This window comes from Bombina bombina, chromosome 4 (genome assembly GCF_027579735.1).
Source record: "Bombina bombina isolate aBomBom1 chromosome 4, aBomBom1.pri, whole genome shotgun sequence".
In the NCBI taxonomy this organism is placed as follows: domain Eukaryota; kingdom Metazoa; phylum Chordata; class Amphibia; order Anura; family Bombinatoridae; genus Bombina; species Bombina bombina.
Window position 1 is genome coordinate 73340740 of NC_069502.1, and position 22190 is coordinate 73362929.

The following is a 22190-nucleotide window of genomic DNA, read 5'->3' on the forward strand; positions in this document are numbered from 1 at the left end:
ACGGAGCTGTGGACTCTTCCCTTCAGAAGAAAATGAAATTATCAGGTAAGCATAATTTATGTTTTTCTTCTTAAAAGGGAAGAGTCCACAGCTGCATTCATTACCCAAGCTAGAGGACACTGAATGCAATAACTGGTGGGTACAAAAGGCGGCCCCTTCGAAAGACACCACAGCCTGAATTACTCAACACCCAAAAAACAGAAAAAATAAGTACAAATGATGAGGAGAATAACCTGAGCACAGGTAACTGCACATCAGTTACACCACCGGCAAAGACGAACTAGAAACCACTCAGACCTAGAGTCCGTCAGGTCCAAACAACCTCTGAAGTATCTGCCCCATGGGACACAACACCAAAGAAGGTACCCGGCTAAAGATAAGGACCGCATCAGCCCCCTAAAAGAGAACCAGATACCAGAAAATCCAAAGGAACCTTTTCCCACTCAACATCTAAAAGCAACCCATGGTTGTCTTTACAAAGGCAACGTCCAGGAAGACAAACTCCCTAGAACACAAGGACCCAAAAAGAAGGATCCATACACAGGGAACATGTCCTCAAAAGGACTTGAGGAACCCCTCATGTCCCCCAATCCCATACCATACCCTAAGGTAGTCCAGGAAATTCATGAGTCCCCCGATGCTCCATAATATATCTTGATCTGGAGGCTAGATAGGTGGAGACAGCAGGAACAGGATAAATATCCTAGCAGCTAGACAGAGCTCTCACAGAGAAACTCAAACCGTCTGAACAGGAACTCTCAAAGACCAGTCTGACACTATCGCTAACTCAAAACCACCTATAGGTGCATCAAACTAGTTAGCATCCAGACAAAAGCAAGTAGCTGTAACTGGATACACCATCACTAAGCAAATCGCTGTGAATGGTTCCAACTGTAAACCACCAAGGGTGTACAGCCCATCGAATAGTGGCTCCAAGAAGCGTCCCCTCCCAGCACCAGACACCGGGAGAAAGAGGGAGAACATCCAAAGTCCTCCCCTCAAGGAAAGGGCCAAAAGCAGAAACGGTCAACACTGTGTAGAGTAACTGATCCCTAACTTTCCCTCCGGGATAACGGTCCCAGCCCAAAGGCTAGTCAAAAGACCGAAGACAAGAGTCCCAGACTACAGGAGAGAAGAGAGGGTCAACGAGGAACAAAATCCCCTGTTAGACCGCTGCTACAAACGGCATGCTACCGTGAGTCAAAGAAACATCAAAGAAGCATCCATATATTGGATACACATAGTAGAAGCCCCCACAGGAGCAAAAAACCCTCGGTCTCCTGCTGCAGGAACGGAGGAACCAGACACTGCATCACAGCTCCCCTCCCAGGAACCTGAAACACAGGAAAGGAAAAAAGACCTCCAGGACTCCACGATACTACGGATTTCCGAACCCAGAAAACCCAAACCATACTCTGAAAGAGAAGGGAATGAACAACCCTACCATAGAGGTGAGACCCCTCGGCCACATTGCCAACCCAGTTGAAAAGCACTTGGAGTCTACAGGAACATCGTGAATGCACCAGGAGACAGGTAGGGTCCCATCAGAAAGGCCTAAAGGCTGAGCCACAAAGGCATCTCTCACAGAGCCCCAGCCCCAACGAATAGGGCTCACGGGACCACAAAACTTCAAATGAGAACCGAACACCCTCCACAGAGAGACGAGGACCAGGCCAGTGTTCTCGACAATGGACAAGGAGCGCACCTCTAAGGTCCGTAGATCTGGCGATCTATATAGTTTTGAAGAACAAAATACCTAGAGTGGCATACAAAATTCTGCAAAGACCATTTTCTAGCGGAGGTATTGCGTTCCCCAACGTTTACCTTTACTATAAAGCGGCAAGACTGTCTCACATTTCAGCATGGGGTATGCTTGAGGAGAAGCCAGGTTGGCATAGACTTGAGGAACAGGCTCTACCTTTAGGACTTACCCTCAGGGACATGATATGGGTTCCCAAGCACATGAACCTGAGCAAGGAGATAACTAACCCTATGGTCCGTCAAACCTATTTAATATGGCATGATTTGCGTCATTGCACGACAATCTCCCCACACCTGTCTCCCATCCATAGTATGGCTGGTTTGCTTTGGAATTTCCCAAATATCCACTTAGACTTCTGGATGAGTGAGGAAAAGCAATCGATTTCAGATTTCTACTCTTCAGGAGAGCTGTCAATAGCCTCAAAAGCTAGTATACCCACAGAAAGTTGCTCTCGATGGACCAGATTCGAGGGTATGAGAGTCTTGAGCCTCATTAGATCTAGAGGCTTCCCTAAGTCAGCGCTGAGGGAAAACACCAAGTGGGAGGAGAGGTGGATACAGGGTACAACCATGACCAGACCTTTATCTTTCCACTACGCGGCCCTCATTAAAGACCAAATCTTAGGTCTCCCCTGGCAAATGAAAGCGTGGTGTAAGGACCTTGAGGTGAGGATTTCGATGGAGGATTTCTCTAGAGCAATTTTGCTCACGAAGAAGACCCTCCACTGTGTGACTGTGATGGAAACCTATATCAAAGTACTACTAAAGTGGCATCGGACACCAGTGAGACTTTCCCTGATCTATAAAGCATGCAACCCGTACTGTTGGAGAAACTGTCAACAGTTGGGATCTGATGTCCACATTTGGTGGTCCTGTGACAAGATTAAACCACTCTGGAAGGACATTGAGCTTCTTATCCAAACACTGAACATTGATCTCCGTCTTACTCCGCAAATTGCACTATTTCCCGTCTTTCCAAGATCAGTTGCCACCCCAGTTAAGAAAATGTTAATCTATATTCTAGCGGCTACAAAGTTGTGTATCGCAAGATCTTGGAAGCAAATGGAACCCCCATCTCTGGCCGAGGTATGCGACGTGGTCGGTCACTTTGCATCAATGGAAAGATACGTGGTCGGAGAAACCAACGCACTTGAGTCATATTGGCTGACCTGGCAGGAATGGCACGAGTGCCAGTAGATCCTGCTGGACAAATTCTCTGCTCGCTTTTGACTCTTCTCTTCTGTTTCAAAAATGTTCTTCTTTTTTTTTTTGTCCTGTTTTGTCCTCCCAACCATCCCAACACCATTTATGTAAGCAACCCTCCCCCCCCCCCCAATTCCCCCCAGTATGTAAGATAGACGGATCAGGCGCTCTTAATAAGCTAATTAAATCCTCGGGTTTGATTAGTTATAGTCAACATCTGTGAAATGACCCTTTTTCTCTGGTATATTAGGCTCCCTAGGTTTATATGCCCACTACTCCGGCTAGATCTAAATATAATCCCAACTTTAGACTATGATTCCTGTACTATGTTAACCACGACCATAGACTCAGACCTTGGACGTAGCCCAATTTTGACTACTGGTTTTAAAGTACTGAGTTTATTGTTGGGCTGACGACCAGCGGCACTTTGGGTAGCCTGATACAATCTTGTATTACCATCAATTGAAGATATCTGAGGTTCTGGTTTTATACTGAATTACTTGATGCTGATTTGTCTTTTTTTTTTCTCTATATTGCAACTATGTATATTTTCTTTCAAACTGTTTGTATTTTGCCATTTTCACTTCAATAAAAATCTTTGAAAATTAAAAAAAAAAAAAAAAAAAAAAAAAAAGAAGGCCGTTATGTTCAGTAAAGGCCGTGAGCCTAAGTAAAGCTACACATTTGCAGATAGAACCATATAACAAACACGATTAAAAGTCCCCCCTGTTCAATAACCCCCCTCAGGAGATATTAACCCATGATTCCTTATTAAGATAAAAGGAGTCCCACTGGGACCCTACCTTGTTTCGTTAACATTACATTCACATATCTAAATAAAATGAAACAATCTTACCGGAATCTACGCCGTGGAACAGGAACACGGCCCTTCAAGTGTGACAGATAGTAGCCTCGCTTCTGACATGGACTTGAGTGAAGAAAGGTAGGCAGCGAAACTCGTCAACGCTGATTACCAAAGGAGCTGTTAATATGAGTCGGGTTGGGTTTGCAGGAAAACTCTCCCTGCATCTCTGGACTCTAACTTTCATCCATGCTCTCACTGAGAGGCTGACAGGATAACTTAAAACTCCAGTCCTATTGCGAAGAATACTACCCTCCATAAGAGACTATCTTGAACTTCTGTACACTTCTCTGCCAACCTCCTGTGAGGAGAGGCAAAGAATGACTGGGGATGAGGGAAGTGGGGGAGGTATTTAAGCCTTTGGCTGGGGTGTCTTTGCCTCTTCCTGGTGGCCAGGTTCTGAATTCCCAAAAGTAATGAATGCAGCTGTGGACTCTTCCCCTTTTAAGAAGAAAACCATATATGGCATAGGAAACATACCATCGTGATGCATATCATCTAACTATGCAAATGTCACTAAACAAGGGACAGGATCAGAGGTAGAACTTGTCAGTACTGTCAATAAGCCTATGATTAAAGGTACAAGATAACAAATATCGCCTATCCTCAGTAGCCCTATTTGTAGAAACTAGATAGCAGGTGTATTGTACTATGTTGGCGACATATGTGCAAACAAGGGCAGGGCCATGGGTAGTACTGTATCCCATAAATCAACTTATCTATACATATAAAAGTATAAATATGCTTCTCAACCACAATACACACAGACTTAGTAAACCTAAAGGAAATGGAACATGCCTCGCTAAGTTATATTAAATAGCATATATGAGGCCGCATAACACCTTCAGTGAGCCCAGCCAATAGGTCCAGTGTGGAAAATAAATATCAATGAATACCATGTCACATAGCTCAAGATACGCATCAACAGTACCTACAAGAAACCATGTAAAGCATTGAAAAATAAACTGTCATATGAAGCAAGGCTAGTCCACTCCTGCATTCAAGCCTTTAGGATGTATTGTGTCCAATTTAAAGATACATTGTGCTTCCAATTGCAGCAACCGTTTATTCCTATCACCCCCTCTAGGTAGGGCACGTATATGATCAATGAGCTAGAATCGTAAATCTTTTCCTTGCTCCAAAAAGTGCCTTGCCACTGGTTGGTCACTCTCCCGTTTTTTCAATTGCCGTGCGGAATGAAAATGTGGTGGTTCGCCATCCTTTCCTTGATGTCATCCGACGTTTTCCCTACATAAAATAGCCCACAAATGCAGCTTTGCATGTAGATCACATATGGGGTAGTACATGTTAGGAAATGTTTGATCTGGAATCGCTTATTCTTATGGGGTGCTTAAAGTTATTACCCTGAATCATAGAGTGGCAAGTTACACAACTCAGGCATCTATACAATCCCTTCTTAGTGGTCTGTAACCATGAGTCCTTTTGTAGCAGTGTTGGGGGGTCTGTTAGTACCAGCATATCACGTAGACTCCTACCACGTTTAAATGCCACTCTTGGGGGTCCGTATCTCTCATACGGAAGGGATCCATCGATATTAATAACATGCCAGTGTTGTTTCAGTGCTGCCCCCATGTTTCTTAATTGTGGGCAATATGTGGTAACGAAATTGACCCTCTGTGTGTCATCCTGTGGTTTCTCTGTAAACATTAGTTCTTGCTGTGCGGTTACTTCAACCATTCTCCTTGCCGTAGTTACATCACCATTCTTATGAGAATGGTTGAAGTAACCACACAGCAAGAACTAATGTTCACAGATTTGCAGCCGCTAGCAGAGGGTGTCAATCAACCCGATTGTATTCAAACTGGTTTATTGCTGTCTGCCGCTCAGAGCAGGTCGGACTAGTTAAGGAGCAGCGGTCTTAAGACTGCTGCTTCTTAACTGCTGTTTCCGGCGAGCCTGAAGGCTCGCACAGAAACAGGGGCATAAGGGGCCCTTGATAATTCGGCCCCCTAGTCTTCAGACAATGAAGGTGATTGTGAATTTACAATAGTGACCAAGAGCCATAAGACACCGAACATACAGCTGTAATTATAAATCATCACCAGCCATTTATCTTCCTTTTTGTAGCTTTCAGATTACTTTTGAAATAAGTGATAATTTCCACAACATTTGCACAAGCATTTGTGTTTCCATGAGGAGTTTCATTTATATTAATACAACTAATACATCTCTGTCACTCAATACAAGCCATTGCTTTAGTTTGACTTCCATTAGTTAATGTTTGCCTGGAAATATACAAGTAGCTCCCTAATAGAGTAAGGTAATATCTTTCTCCCTGAATCAAGTGATTAAATTCCTTGAAATCACTTAATGAGAACAGACATAAGTTATTAGGAATGAAAATATACCACTGATTTGCAGGTTTATTATATTTTATCAATTAAAGGATAGAAATGCAAATGCTAGTCTATATTTATTTAAATCAACAACGATTATCTTTCTAATTACAGTACTGTACTATAAAACTACCATTAGGTTACATGTATAGGCTGTATTATTAAATATAAATATTGCCTTAATGACATAAGATATTGTTGTTAACCCTTGGTCCCATCCTGCAGGAGGTAGCATTGCACAAGCAGTTCACAGACAGACCGATGATAAATCGGCCCCTAGATGTTTTCAAGCAAAATAATAATGATAAAAATACAAAAGATAACCTGTACATTCATTTGAATAATTAGTAGTTTGTTGTTCCATATGTGTAACACTTATATAAGGTATTGCGCCTTTAAAAAAAATAATCCAAATATTCAACGAATTTTAATGGAAATCCTCACACTTTCCTTAAACTGTTAGCCCATTTTTACAGCGGCCCCAACAGGACCCCCTGTTGTGTCCCCACTACTGATTGCAGTGCACCTTGAGTTTCAGGCACAGACTCAATTAAGACCTCTGAGGTTCCTGTAGTTATACCCCTATGTGCAGGACAATCTATATAGAGTGTACACTGATATCTGTATTACTGCTTGTTAAGAAAAGCAAAGATAATATGGAATAACCATCTTTATAACCTATTTTTCTATTTGGCATTAATTTACCTTAAACTGCAGACCAGCTCATTGAATTTTGGTCTTTCTGTGGGATCATATACCCAACACCGGGTCATTAAAGTGTAAAGAGTGGGCGGGCACAGCTCTGGCTTCGGGAGACGATCTCCTTTCTCAATGACACTGATCACATCTTTATTCTCTAACCAGAAGAAAGGCTGTTTCCCGAAAGACAGGATCTCCCACATACAAATTCCTTAAACATATACAGAAAATATTCAAAAAGTTAGGGAAGAGGAAAAAAAACAAAAAACATGTTAAAGGGACATTAAACACTTTGAGATGGTAATATAAAATCATAAATCATATATATTAAAAAAAAACTCTACAATATACTTTCATGTTTTATTTTGTCCCCTTTTCCTGTAATTCCATTCTGAAATTGTGAGCTTTTCAATTCCTGTCAGAAATGGAAGTGCAGAACACTGTTCTATTCCACACAGTCATTGGCTGCACACTCTAGTGACCTATTTATAATCGTCCCTAATTGGCCACAGCAGAGAATGTAACCTAAGTTACAACATGGCAGCTCCTATTGTTTTATAGACACTAACATTTTACACTTATTTTGTCAATATTTAAACAGCTAATGAAACTTTAAAAAAATACATCTACATTATTCTCAGACTAATCTTTTCTTTCAATGCATTGTTCTATCTAGGATTTATTTAGTGTTTAATGTCCCTTTAATAATAAAATATAGACCTTGCTTAAGTTGCATATTGGCTGTGTCCATTTGATGGTGTGATTTATTGAGCATAGACACCATATCTAATATGCTACAATGTGTTAGGTAAGTCTGATATGGTTTACAAATACAGTCTGACCCCAAATACTGAATAGAGGGGTGTAACAAAGTCCATTAAGCACTGACATGCATAAATGACCTTCAAAATGTTCAAAAACACATAGTAAGATTAATAAGACAACTACATAATAAACATATACATAAAATAACATAATTAACTAATTTATTTCAAAATATTTAGAAGAAATGTTATTAAAGCAGCCTGACTGAACTAAAAAGCAGGAACACTTACCTAAGGGGATAGAAAGGTAAAAATTGAAATGTGCACAGGTGTATTTCAATGTATTTTTGCAATATGCTTCCATTAGCAAAAATGTTTCTAGTAAAAGTTATTACTGGTTTTGTGCGGAATACGCACATATCCTGTGACGGTCCGTGCACCAGTATTCTCAGCGAGTCAGTGATGGCTTCTATGACACAAACTACATCTTTACAGAAGCAATACACACCATCTACAGCTCTCTGAACTTGAATACGGGTGCACAGGTTCTCACAGGATATGTGCATATGCCACATGAAATACAGTAATAACTTTTATTAGAAGCATTTTTACTAATGAAAGTATATTGCAAAAATGCTTATATTTAAAATGTAAATGCATTCATGCACATTTCAATTTTGACCTTTCTATCCTTTAAAAATAAGTGGGATTCAAAAACTATTTTATTTGATCTCTTGTTAAAGTGAATGTAAATTTTGATGCTAAAGTGCCCGGTTTTTAAAAATTTGATTAAAAACAGGGGCACTTTAATTCATCAAAATTTACATTTCACTCCTGTTGTGAAAAAAAACTTACCTTTTAAACTTGACAGCAGCTCCAGCTTCCTGGGTATAAAATGAGTAATCCAGCTTCCTCCAATCACAGCGTTGAATCAGACACTGATTCCCCCGGGGGGGAAGCCGTGATTAGAGGATGACCCATCCATCATTTCTGACATCAGAAATGGCTTGCAACGACCGGAGGAAGCTGGAGCAGCTGTCAAGATTAAAAGGTAAGTTTTTTTTTCACAACAGGAGTGAAATGTAAATTTTGATGAATTAAAGTGCCCCTGTTTTTAATAAAAATTTAAAAAAAACGGGCACTTTAGCATCAAAATTTACATTCACTTAAACGTCTACCAAAATAGCCTGCAACTTAGTTGCTTGTGATGCACCAAAATGCTCCTCAATGCTAATTATATTATTAAGTTTGTTGCACCACATGAAGTTATGTGTAGCATATAGCATGAGATTTTACAACCAATAATGGACATAATAACCTAGACCAAAAGAATAGCAACATCAACCTAATCTATTACAGTGCTTGCTCACCAAACATCCAGACATCACTAGCAGATGTAAAGCGCCGGAAGTTAATGGATTCTGGAGCCATCCACTTAATTGGGAGTCGAGTTACTGATGCTAAACAGAAAGGAAATTGTCTATAAAACATCTGAGTGATAAATCTTTTAAACAATTAGAATATTGATAAACACAGCAATAGTGAAATGTATCTAACCTTAGGCAGGTATGTTTATTATATAGCAAGGGAGCTGTCACATGATATGCAATAGAACTTACAGGCAGTGAGTATGGATGGGCGAATGTTTTACAACATTCGAAAAATCAAACAAATTTTAACACGTTTGTTAGTTTCAAATTTCTAATGTTTGTATGTATGAATGTTTAATGTAATAGTATTTCTAATGCTTTCTTTAAATGTAATATTCTATTCAAATAGTTGTAATTCGAATCGAGTTATGCAATATTCAAATTAGAAAAATTCAAATTGATATATTTGTATTAGTATTTCTAATGCCCTCTTTAAATGTCATTAAAATTATGCAATATTCGAAATAGAAAAATTATAATCTATACATTTGTATTTGTTATGTATCAATTTACTAAATTATCTACCGCATTAACTATTATACTTCTGAATAGTATTTGTTAAATCGAATGCTACATTCAAAATTTGAAATGTGGATATTCAATCTAATTATGAACATTCAAATTTAAAGTAACATTCGAAAACTAGAAATAACATTTGATTACAGAATTTTCTTCTTATCGACATTCAATTGTCCAAAACAAATGTCTACAGGACTATTCATTCTACCAAGTGAATTATACATTTACTTCATTCCACCATCCCTAGCTCCTACTTATTTCCCTAAATGGGAATCATTATTATGCAGCACTAATCCTTGGCTTCCAACATAGGCTGAAAAACATAATTTATGTAAGAACTTACCTGAAAAATTAATTTCTTTCATATTGGCAAGAGTCCATGAGCTAGTGACGTATGGGATATACAATCCTACCAGGAGGGGGCAAAGTTTCCCAAACCTCAAAATGCCTAATAATACACCTCCTACCACACCCACAACTCAGTTTAACGAATAGCCAAGTAGTGAGGTGATAACAAAAGGAGTAAAAAAGCATACAAAAAGAGGAACTGGAAATATAATTGTGCTTTTATACAAAAAAAACATAATCACCATGAAAAGGGTGGGCCTCATGGACTCTTGCCAATATGAAAGAAATGAATTTATCAGGTAAGTTCTTACATAAATTATGTTTTATTTCAAGTAATTGGCAAGAGTCCATGAGCTAGTGACATATGGGATATAAATACCCAAGATGTGGAAGACCACAGAAGAGTCACTAGAGAGGGAGGGATAATAAAACAACAGCTATTTACACTGAGAAATTAAATCCACACAATAATTAAGTTTTTCTTAAAAAAAACTTAAATCAAAAGCAGTAGAATGAAACTGAAACAGCTACCCGAGGAACTTTTCTACCAAAGACTGCTTCAGAAGAAGCAAATACATCAAAATAGTAAAAACAAGAAAAGTATGCAAAGAAGACCAAATTACTGCTTCGCAAATTTGATCATCCGAAAGTTTCATTCTGAAAAAGCCCAAGAAATGGCAACTAAACTTAGCCTAATGAGCTAAAAATCTCTGAGGCAGAGCCTGCCCTGCCTCAAAATAAGCCTTAAAAAACAAAAGCTTGACTCGGATGACAAAGAAATGGCAGAGGTTAACTTTCAAAGAATGTAAAAAATTCTCAAAGAAATCTTTACGATTAGGACACAAAGAAGGAACTACAATTTCTCTACTAATGTTGTTCAAATTCACAACCTTAGCAAAAAAATAAAGTCCACAAAACAACTTATCTAGGTGAAAAAATCAGATAATACGAAACAAGAAAAAAACTGATAAATCAGAAACTCTTCTAGGAGAAGAGATAGCGAAAAAAACAACACTTTCCAAGAAAGTAGATAATCTTCAAAAAAAAAATATAGGCTCAAAAGAAAGAGCCTGCAAAATCTTTAAACCAAATTAAGACTCCCAAAAAGAGAATTAATAAATGAACAGGCTTGATACAAACCAAAGCCTGAACAAAACAGTGAATATCAGGAAGTTTAAACAATCTTTCTAGGAAATAAAACAGAAAGAACGTCCGTTCAAAAAATTTGCAAACAAACTTATCCAAACCATCCTGAAGAAACTGAAAAATCCTAGGAATTCTAAAAGAATGCCAAGAGAATTTATGAGAAGAACACCATAAAATATAGGTTTTCCAAACCTGATAATACATGTTCCTTGAAACAGACTTATAAGCCTGCAACATATTAATAAAAACGGAGTCAAGGAAACCTCTATGACTAAACACTAATCAATTTCCATACCTTCAAATTAGTAATTTGAGATTCTGATGGAAAAATGGCCCCTGAAACAAGAGAGCTGGCCAAAGAAAAAGCGGCCAAGGATGGCAACTGGACATCCGAACAAGATCCACATACCAGACCTGTGAGGCCATGCTGATGCTATCAGAAACACATGAGAGTGTTCCAATATGATCTTGGAGATCACCCTTGGAAGAAAAAAACCAGAGGCGGAAAGATGTAGCCAGGTTGCAAAACCAAGACACTGGTAATGCATCCACCATTTCCGCCTGAGAATCCCTGGACATGAAAAGGTACCTGGGAAATTAAGAAAACACATCTGTATAGAGATACCACTCTCCCGGATGAAAAAACTGACAGCTGAGATAATCCACATCCCAAATGTCTAAACCTGAGATATAAATCGTAGAAATTAGACAGGAGATGGATCCCACCTAAGAACGTATTCAAGATACTTCTTAATTGCTAAGGAACTGCAAATCCCTATTTGATGATTGACATATGCCACGGTTGTGATATTGTCTGTCTGAAAGCAAAATGAAAAGTTCTCTCCTAAAAGAGGCCAAGCCTGAAAGAGCTCTGAAAATAGCACGGAGTTCTAAAATATTGATTGGAAACCTTGCCTCTTGAAGTTTCAAAACCAGTTGTGCTGACAGAGACCCTCAGACAGCTCCCCAACCTGTAATACTTGCATCCATTAAGAATACAGTCCAGGAAGGACGAACAAAAGGAGGCCCCCTGAATAAAACAATGATAATCTAATCACCAAATCAGAGAGAGTTAAGTGTTGGGATTTAAGAATATCAACTGTGATATCTGAAAACAATCCCTGCACCATTGATTTAATATGCAAAGCAAAAGAGGTCTCAGATAAAAAACGAGCAAAGGGAACCACGACCGATGCTGCAGTTATGAGACCTAAAACTTCCATGCACATAGCCACTGAAAGTAATGTTCTAAACTGTAAGTTAGACAGGCTAACACCAATTACAATTGACTTTTGTCCTAAAAAGACAAAGTCATAAACACAGAATCCATCTAGAAACCCAAAAAAGAGGTGACCCTTGCCTAAAGAACCACAAAACTCTTAGGTAAATTAAATCATCTAACCATGTCTTGAAGAAACAAAACTAGTTGATTCAAGAGAGATTCTAATGAAAGAAAAGATTAAGCTAATACCAAGATACCATCCAAATAAGGAAACACCACAATGCCCTACTGTCTTATTACAGAAAGAAGGGCACCCAGAACATTTGAAACTATTCATAAAGCTGTCGTTAGACCAAATGGAAAAGCGACAAATTGGTAAAGCTTATCTTAAAAAGAGAATCTCAGAAACCAAAAGTGGTCTGAATGAAATAAAATATGAGGATAAAAGTCCTATAAAATTGAATGGACATGAAATGACCTTGCTGAACAAAAAGGCATAATAGTCCTGATAGTTGCCAACTTGAAAGTTGAGACTTTTACAAAACAATATAAAGTCTTCAGATCCAAGATTGGACTAAATAAACTTTTCTTCTTTGGGACAAAGAATAGAATTGAATAGAAACCCAATCCCTGTTCCTGATTAAGAACTGGTATAATCACTCATGAAAAAAATTCACAGAGTGTACGGAGAAAGAAATAATCTTCCAATAGAAGGTCTCATTCTAAAAATCTATTCAGACCCTAAGAATAATATAGATTTTGGACTGAATTCATCCAAAAACAATTTAATCTCCCCCCCACCAGAAGGACTGGTTCGAGAACCGCACCTTCATGCAGTCAAAACATTTTTTTTTCAGTGCTTGCACTCGGAGTTAACCAAATTAGCAGCTGATAAAAACAGTTGTTATTATTACCCAAATAAATGGTACACAATAAATTGACCTCAAAAAGGCAGAAGGGCTGTATTAACCCTGCCGGGATATGAATCCATGACCCTTGGATCTAGAACAAGCGTTTGTAGTCAGGACATTCACCAACTGATCTACATCACTGGACTAAAAGTAGGGCAGAAAAAACTCTAAACCTCCAGAAATAGTGTAGATAATAGAAATCAAACAAATTATTATCCTAACAAGATAGAGATAATAAAATATATTTGAAACCATAATAATAGATATAGTAAACATAATTAAATGAATACATCTGAAGTAAATAAACAGAGTTATATACTTGAGAATCTGAAACTGTTCATGCTAACTGTTCAATAAAAGGTTGAGATAACAGTAATATCAGCCACAGATAACGCTGAGCTAAAATATAAACAGTACGTGAATATGCTCTACTAAGGTTATATTCAAACTCTAAAGAATCCTGAAATAAGTACCAATTTCCATAGAAATAGTAGTACAGTCCCAAGAAGGAATCAGGATAAACCATTCTCTAGAATATATTACAGATTGTATATTGAACAGGACAAAATCTCAAAATCCAGATTTGAAAAGGATTAATAACATACGGCTAGATTACGAGTTTTGCGGTATGAGTGAAAAAGCAGTGTTAAGGCTCATAACGCTGCTTTTTCACTACCGCTAGTATTACGAGTCTTGCAGGTTTAGGGGCACCACACACTTTTTTTGGCCTTAATTTGCGTAAAGTCTTTTTTCAATGGTACAGCCTATCCCGCAAGATTCGTAACGCAATCTAAAGTCAGTAGTTATGAGTTTTACGCTACAAAGCCGTAGCATAAAACTCATAACTAAAGTGTTAAAAAGTACACTAACACCCATAAACTACCTATTAACCCCTAAACCGAGACCCTCCCGCATCGCAAACACTAAAATAAAAATGTTAACCCCTAATCTGCCACTCCCAACATCGCCGCCACTATAATAAACATATTAACCCCTAATCTGCTGTCCCTAACATCGCCGCAACCTACATTACAGTTAACCCCTAATCTGCTGCCCCCAACGTCGCCGCCACTATATTAAAGTTATTAATCCCTAAACCTAACCCTAACGTTAACACCACCTAACTAAAATTAAAAGAAATCTAAATAAAAATTACTATCATTACCTAAATAATTCATATTTAAAATTAAATACTTACCTATAAAATAAACCCTAAGCTAGCAACAATATAACTAATAGTTACATTGTTTCTAGCTTAGGGTTTATTTTTATTTAACAGCTAACTTTGTATTTATTTTAACTAGGTAGAATAGTTACTAAATAGTTAACTATTTACTAACTACCTAGCTAAAATAAATACAAATTTACCTGTAAAATAAAACCTAACCTGAGTTACACTAACACCTAACCTTACACTACAATTAAATAAATTACCTAAATTAAATACAATTACCTAAATTACAAACAAAAAACCCACTAAATTACACAAAATAAAAAAAGAAATGATCAGATATGTAAACTAATTACACCTAATCTAATAGCCCTATCAAAATAAAAAAGCCCCCCCAAAATAAAAAAAAACCTAGCCTACAATAAACTACCAATAGCCCTTAAAAGGGCCTTTTGCAGGGCATTGCCCCAAAGAAATCAGATTTTTAGCTGTAAAAAAATACAAACACCCCCAAACTGTAAAACCCACCACCCACACAACCAACCCCCCAAATAAAATCCTAGCTAAAAAAACCTAAGCTCCCCATTGCCCTGAAAAGTGCATTTGGATGGGAATTGCCCTTAAAAGGGCATTTAGCTCTTTTTCAATTGCCCAAACCCTAATCTAAAACTAAAACCCACCCAATAAAACCTAACCTGAGTTACACTAACACCTAACCTTACACTACAATTAAATAAATTACCTAAATTAAATACAATTACCTAAATTACAAACAAAAAACCCCACTAAATTACACAAAATAAAAAAAGAAATGATCAGATATGTAAACTAATTACACCTAATCTAATAGCCCTATCAAAATAAAAAAGCCCCCCCCCCAAAATAAAAAAAAAAACCTAGCCTACAATAAACTACCAATAGCCCTTAAAAGGGCCTTTTGCAGGGCATTGCCCCAAAGAAATCAGATTTTTAGCTGTAAAAAAATACAAACACCCCCAAACAGTAAAACCCACCACCCACACAACCAACCCCCCAAATAAAATCCTAGCTAAAAAAACCTAAGCTCCCCATTGCCCTGAAAAGTGCATTTGGATGGGAATTGCCCTTAAAAGGGCATTTAGCTCTTTTTCAATTGCCCAAACCCTAATCTAAAACTAAAACCCACCCAATAACCCCTTAAAAAAACCTAACCCCCGAAGATCCACTTACATTTTTGAAGTCCGGACATCCATTCTAAACAAAGCCGGGAGAGGTCTTCATCCAAGCCGGCAGAAGTGGTCCTCCAGACGGGCAGAAGTCTTCATCCAGACGGCATCTTCTATCTTCATCCGTCCGGCGCAGAGCGGCTCCATCTTCAAGAAATCCAGCGCGGAGCATCCTCTTCAATCGAAGTCTTCTTCCTGAATGAAAGTTCCTTTAAGTGACGTCATCCAAGATGGCGTCCCTTGAATTCCCATTGGCTGATAGAATTCTATCAGCCAATCAGAATTAAAGGTGAAAAAATCATATTGGCTGATGCAATCAGCCATTAGGATTGAGCTTCAATCCTATTGGCTGATCCAATCAGTCAATAGGATTGAGCTCGCATTCTATTGGCTGATCGGAACAGCAAATAGAATGCAAGCTCAATCCTATTGGCTGATTGGATCAGCCAGTAGGATTGAAGCTCAATCAGCCAATAGGATTTTTTCACCTTTAATTCCGATTGGCTTATAGAATTCTATCAGCCAATCGGAATTCAAGGGACGCCATCTTGGATGACGTCACTTAAAGGAACCTTCATTCGGGAAGAAGACTTTGATTGAAGAGGATGCTCCATGCCGGATGTCTTGAAGATGGATGTCGCTGGATGGATGAAAATAGAAGATGCCGTCTGGATGAAGACTTCTGCCCGTCTGGACGATCACTTCTGCCGGTTTGGATGAAGACTTCTCCCGGCTTCGTTGAGGACTTCTTGCCGCATCGCTGAGGACTTCTCCCGGCTTCGTTTAGGATGGATGTCCGGTCTTCAAAACCGTAAGTGGATCTTCGGGGGTTAGTGTTAGGTTTTTTTAAGGGTTTGTTGGGTGGGTTTTAGTTTTAGATTAGGGTTTGGGCAATTGAAAAAGAGCTAAATGCCCTTTTAAGGTCAATGCCCATCCAAATGCCCTTTTCAGGGCAATGGGGAACTTAGTTTTTTTTAGGAGGAATTGAGGGCCCGATTCCCGTGGGAACTTACATCTAGAAGGGTAGGAGGTTGAGAAGCAGGAGGTGAGAACTGCAAGATTGAGAAAGATGTTAATGCAGAGTTAGATGAGGTAAATGTTAGGTAAGTGAAATAAATTAATTATTGAGTTGGGTAGTAGTAGTATCAGAAAACTGCAAAAAATGTTTGTTTTTAAGTACCCATAAAGGGTATAACAAGAAAGCCCTGTTTGTCTTTTAAAAACTGGGTATTATATGTATGGGTGCACTTAACAAGAGAGCTAATAATTATGGTAAAACCATTGCTGAGCAAAAATGCCAAAATAGCTTGTGTCATTTAAGGGGTTTATAAAGACTGGTTGAACACAAACTGAGAGAGCACCTGTCTTTGGAGACATCCAACCTGTCTACAATAGTAGTAAGTGATAGCAGAGCTGTGGGTGTTACCTGCAGTCACTCCAGTTAAAGCTCCCTCTACAGGTTGTTCTATATCCCTGCTACAAACTTTGAGGCAGGCACATAGAGTTAATTTGCACATTTCTAAGCGTACCTCAATATGCTCGCATTGAAAGAGGCTACATTTCAACCTTTTATTATTATTATTATTATACTTTATTTATAAAGCACCACCAAATTCTGCAGTGTGGTCCAAGGGTACAAATAATAAAAGGGCCCTATTCCCAGGAGAATTTACAATCTAGAAGGGTAGGAGGGTGAGAAACAGGAGGTGAGGACTGCAAGGGTGAGAATGATGTTAGTACAGAGTTATATGAGGCAATTATTAGGTAAGTAGAATTAATTTATTAATGAGTTGGGTGTTCCTTGAACAAAAATGTCTTTAGGGAGCATTTAAAGTAAGATTGATTAAATGAAAGTCTGACAGCGAGAGAAAGTCTGTTCCAGTATGTTGGTGCCGCACAAGAGAAGTCCTGCAGTCTGATGAGGGAAGAGGTGATGATAGAAGATGCAAGGAGCAGGTCATTGTTGGACCTTAGGGGGCGGGCCGCGAGCTGGAGTATATTTGTTGATTAGTGAGGAGAGGTAGTGGGGTGTGGCGTTGATAAGGGCCTTGTAGGTCAGGGTAAGTATTTAATTCTGCTGTGAATTGGGAGCCAGTGAAGGGACTCACAGAGAGGTGCAGAAGATCAATAGCAGAGGGAAAGGTGGATTAGCCTAGCAGAGGCATGTAGGATGGATTGAAGGGATTGAACCCATGAAAAATTTAAATTATGCTTACCTGATAATTTTCTTTTCTTCAGATGGAAAGAGTCCACAGCTGCATTCATTACTTTTGGGAAATAAGAACCTGGCCACCAGGAGGAGGCAAAGACACCCCAGCAAAAGGCTTAAAGGGACACTGTACCCAAATTTTTTTCTTTCATGATTCAGATAGAGAATGACATTTTAAGCAACTTTCTAATTTACTCCTATTATCAAATTTTCTTCATTCTCTTGGTATCTTTATTTTAAATGCAAGAATGTAAGATTAGATGCCGGCCCATTTTTGGTGAACAACCTGGGCTGTCCTTGCTGATTGGTGGATAAATTCATCCACCAATCAAAAAGTGCTGTCCACAGTTCTGAACCCCAAAAAAAAGCTTAGATGCCTTCTTTTTCAAATAAAGAAAGAAAACGAAGAAAATTTGATAATAGGAGTAAATTAGAAAGTTGCTTAAAATTGCACAGAGCATTAGTATGCTGAACTAGTTGGCCAACTATGAAAAAGGGTGTGTGTACAAGCGCTAAGGTAATCCCCAAGCTGTATCCAAACAGAGATCCTAACCAACCTCCAAAAAATATGCACAAGTAGTAAGAAGTGAATACAGCGCCAACAAGAGGCCAAGGGATAAATATACTCACAGAGAGATAAAAGAAGATTATTTAATGAACCATGTTAAAAAGCATCAGTAATAAAAGACTATATATAAAAAATGTAAAAAGCACATATAAATAAAATTACAAATACAGGAATATCTTACAGAAGCGGCTCAAAGGGCCAAAGCTGATAATTACAAAAACAGAGGTAATAACAGGTGATCAGTGTGAGTGGTACACCAGAATAAGAGTGTATACTAATAAAACAGAATTAGCCTAAGTACAACTGTAGCAAGTGCATCAAGCAAAAAACTAATAAACAATAATACAAACAATAGTGTTCAAAATTAGTGTTACAAAAATAGTGTTCCAAAAAATAGAAAAATGCACTGCAGTGCAAAAAAAGGGGGGTAGCAAAATAATTGTATAGATACAATCAAATAGTGAGTGAGTGCAAATGGATATAAAAATGCTAGCTACTTAATCCAGGGAGGTTAAGATATAATTAAATAAAATACACAATATGCAATAACATAAAAAATAAAATACACAATATGCAATAACATAAAAAATAAAATATAATCCAAAAAAGTGTTCAAAAAGTTGATCAACAAATGTTAGTGAAGAACAAAAATAAGTCAATCAAAACAAAAAAATGGAAAAAATGGGTGATGAAAAGCAAGGTGAAAGTGAGGAAATTGATTCCTTCCAATGTTAGTTACTTTAACAGATCCAAATTCCTGAGTGTGGTTGCTGAAGTAGCTGATTGGATCCTAGCACCTGTCAGCTGCTCCTATGGTATCCTAAAAAGTGTCCCTGTAAAAAAAGAAACTCACAACATAGTGTATCCAATATGAGAATGAAGTAAAGATTAAAGTAATGCTTACCAATATGTCAATATGGCTAGTCTTGAGAAAAGCCCTTTTTTGAGGGCAGAAACGCGTTGACATATTGGTAAGCATTACTTTAATCTTTACTTCATTCTCATATTGGATACACTATGTTGTGAATTTCTTTTTTTACAGGGACACTTTTTAGGATACCATAGGAGCAGCTGACAGGTGCTAGGATCCAATCAGCTACTTCAGCAACCACACTCAGGAATTTGGATCTGTTAAAGTAACTAACATTGGAAGGAATCAATTTCCTCACTTTCACCTTGCTTTTCATCACCCATTTTTTCCATTTTTTTGTTTTGATTGACTTATTTTTGTTCTTCACTAACATTTGTTGATCAACTTTTTGAACACTTTTTTGGATTATATTTTATTTTTTATGTTATTGCATATTGTGTATTTTATTTTTTATGTTATTGCATATTGTGTATTTTATTTAATTATATCTTAACCTCCCTGGATTAAGTAGCTAGCATTTTTATATCCATTTGCACTCACTCACTATTTGATTGTATCTATACAATTATTTTGCTACCCCCCTTTTTTTGCACTGCAGTGCATTTTTCTATTTTTTGGAACACTATTTTTGTAACACTAATTTTGAACACTATTGTTTGTATTATTGTTTATTAGTTTTTTGCTTGATGCACTTGCTACAGTTGTACTTAGGCTAATTCTGTTTTATTAGTATACACTCTTATTCTGGTGTACCACTCACACTGATCACCTGTTATTACCTCTGTTTTTGTAATTATCAGCTTTGGCCCTTTGAGCCGCTTCTGTAAGATATTCCTGTATTTGTAATTTTATTTATATGTGCTTTTTACATTTTTTATATATAGTCTTTTATTACTGATGCTTTTTAACATGGTTCATTAAATAATCTTCTTTTATCTCTCTGTGAGTATATTTATCCCTTGGCCTCTTGTTGGCGCTGTATTCACTTCTTACTACTAGTTGGCCAACTAGCCACAAGCTCCAGACACAAAGGGAACAGTGAGGACAAGTCACCCGAACAGAGCAACATCAAGCCTCCACATCACCTCAGATTAGAAGTCAGAGGACAGAAAAACATGGGTTTGAATGCCACCTGGATGACAATATCTGAACCATATGAGTGGAAAACCACTAGGACCTCTTCTATCCCAAGAAAGAGAGAGGCAGAGCATTCCCACTCCAGGAAAGTAATCCTAACCATAGCCCAAAAGGACCTCACTGTCTAATCTCCCAAAAAGGGAATGCCGAAGGGAATCCAAGTCCCCCAAAGGCGACTCATCCACAAGGAGAAACGGGCAATCCAAGAGGTCTCAATGAAGAAGAGAACCACTAAAGGAACAAGTCCAAAAAGGACAATTTCCTACAACAACACCACCCCGTCAGCGGAAAGAGGCACTAAAACCTCTAATTTTCCCACCACGTGGGAAGAAACACTCTAGGTTCCGAGGGTATCGGAAACAACAGAGAGTGACGCAGCAAAATTCACTGACCCAGTCACCAGAGACGGGTATTTAGGACTGAAACAATCCGCACAGACCCGCAAGTCCTCTTAAAAACCTGCAGACCCGCAAGTCCTCTTAAAAATACTTAGCTCGAACATGTAAAAACAAATAACAAAAACATAAATAATATAGAGAGCACTCGGCACACCAACCTGACCAGCAAGGTATAATAGGCGACACATGTCTGAATAAGCCGCGAGACAGAAGAGCTGAACCCAAGCCTGCAACCAGGGTCATAACTGCCAAGCTGGCTAAATCCACCCTCAAAGAGGGAGGAAGAAAAACAGACAAACATGGGACTAGCGTGTCCCGAACAACTTCCATAGAAGCAAACAGCGAGTATCAATCCTAGAGATTTTTAAGTTCCTGCAGGAAACAGTATGAAAAAGAAAAGAAAATTCATCCTAGCCGGATAAAATAAAATAACAGGCAACCCGAGGGTTAACGCCCAAGAAGAACAGAAAGATCCGCAGGACCAGCCTAACGGAATCCCTGTTCTTCCAACAAAACTGGGAAGGATCTCGATAACAAGACTTAAAGGAGATTACTTCATCCCCCCATGTCTAACGAGGTGAGCCATTCGAAGGAGGAGACTGATGAGTCCCATAACCAAGAAGGATAGGGTCCCCAAACAGCTCAAAAACGTGTCTGAGTAAAACACAAAGGCGAGCCTGCCTGTAACGAAAGGCACAACACTCAGGAACAGTTACACCCGCAGGGAACTGCACATGCCCTCCAGTGGCCGAGAGACCTGGGGCAATCGGGCACGAGCACAATCGCAAATAAACATCTGGACTTTGTAGACGCGCAAGCGCCAAAAGTATGTAAAAGCGAAATTGTGCCAAAACCTCCAGGGGGGAACGATCCACCCTCTGAGGAGGGAAACACATAACCTAGGTTATCCGCATCTCTAGTAGTAGTAGGGAGCGGTAGGGAACTCACCTCCCGGAGGACAGGGCCCCCGAGGCGGATGGCTCAGCAGTCCCTTTGAAACCCCCGAGCCCAAGGAACAAGGTGCTCTAGGACGGCCTAAAGAACATAACTGACTGACCGGAGTCAAGGGGGCCAATTTGCATTCGTCACAGGAAAAAGAATCTGAATCAGAAAGTTGACCAATCTCAACATCAGCATCCTCCATAACTGGATAAAGGATACCAAAAAAATGGACTATATGTAAAACAATTTAAACGGCACCTGACACCCACAATGGCTGGGGCACTCACCACCTCCTATGAACCAGACACCAGCGGACTAGAATTCTCCGTCGCCACACAGTCAGGAATGCGGAAATGGAAGACCAGAACGTAAACACGCCCAGTCACAAGGTGAACCGTACAGTCCAAAAAAAGCACGCCCAACCATAAGGTTGCGTCACTTTGAAAGGCCGTTATGTTCCAAAAAGC

General features: G+C 38.8%; 1 protein-coding gene across 5 annotated transcripts in view; it reads right to left on the reverse strand.

The window, feature by feature from the left end:
* Positions 1-22190, reverse strand: part of PTK2B (protein tyrosine kinase 2 beta) — a 607866-nt gene that overhangs the window by 128385 nt on the left and 457291 nt on the right. For all 5 annotated transcript variants that reach the window (XM_053709509.1, XM_053709510.1, XM_053709513.1 and 2 more), the window contains exons 21-22: positions 9017-9106; positions 6889-7093 (exon numbers count right to left, since the gene is read on the reverse strand). In XM_053709509.1, the coding sequence (XP_053565484.1) occupies positions 6889-7093; positions 9017-9106 (295 nt within the window). The remainder of the gene's footprint in view (positions 1-6888; positions 7094-9016; positions 9107-22190) is intronic.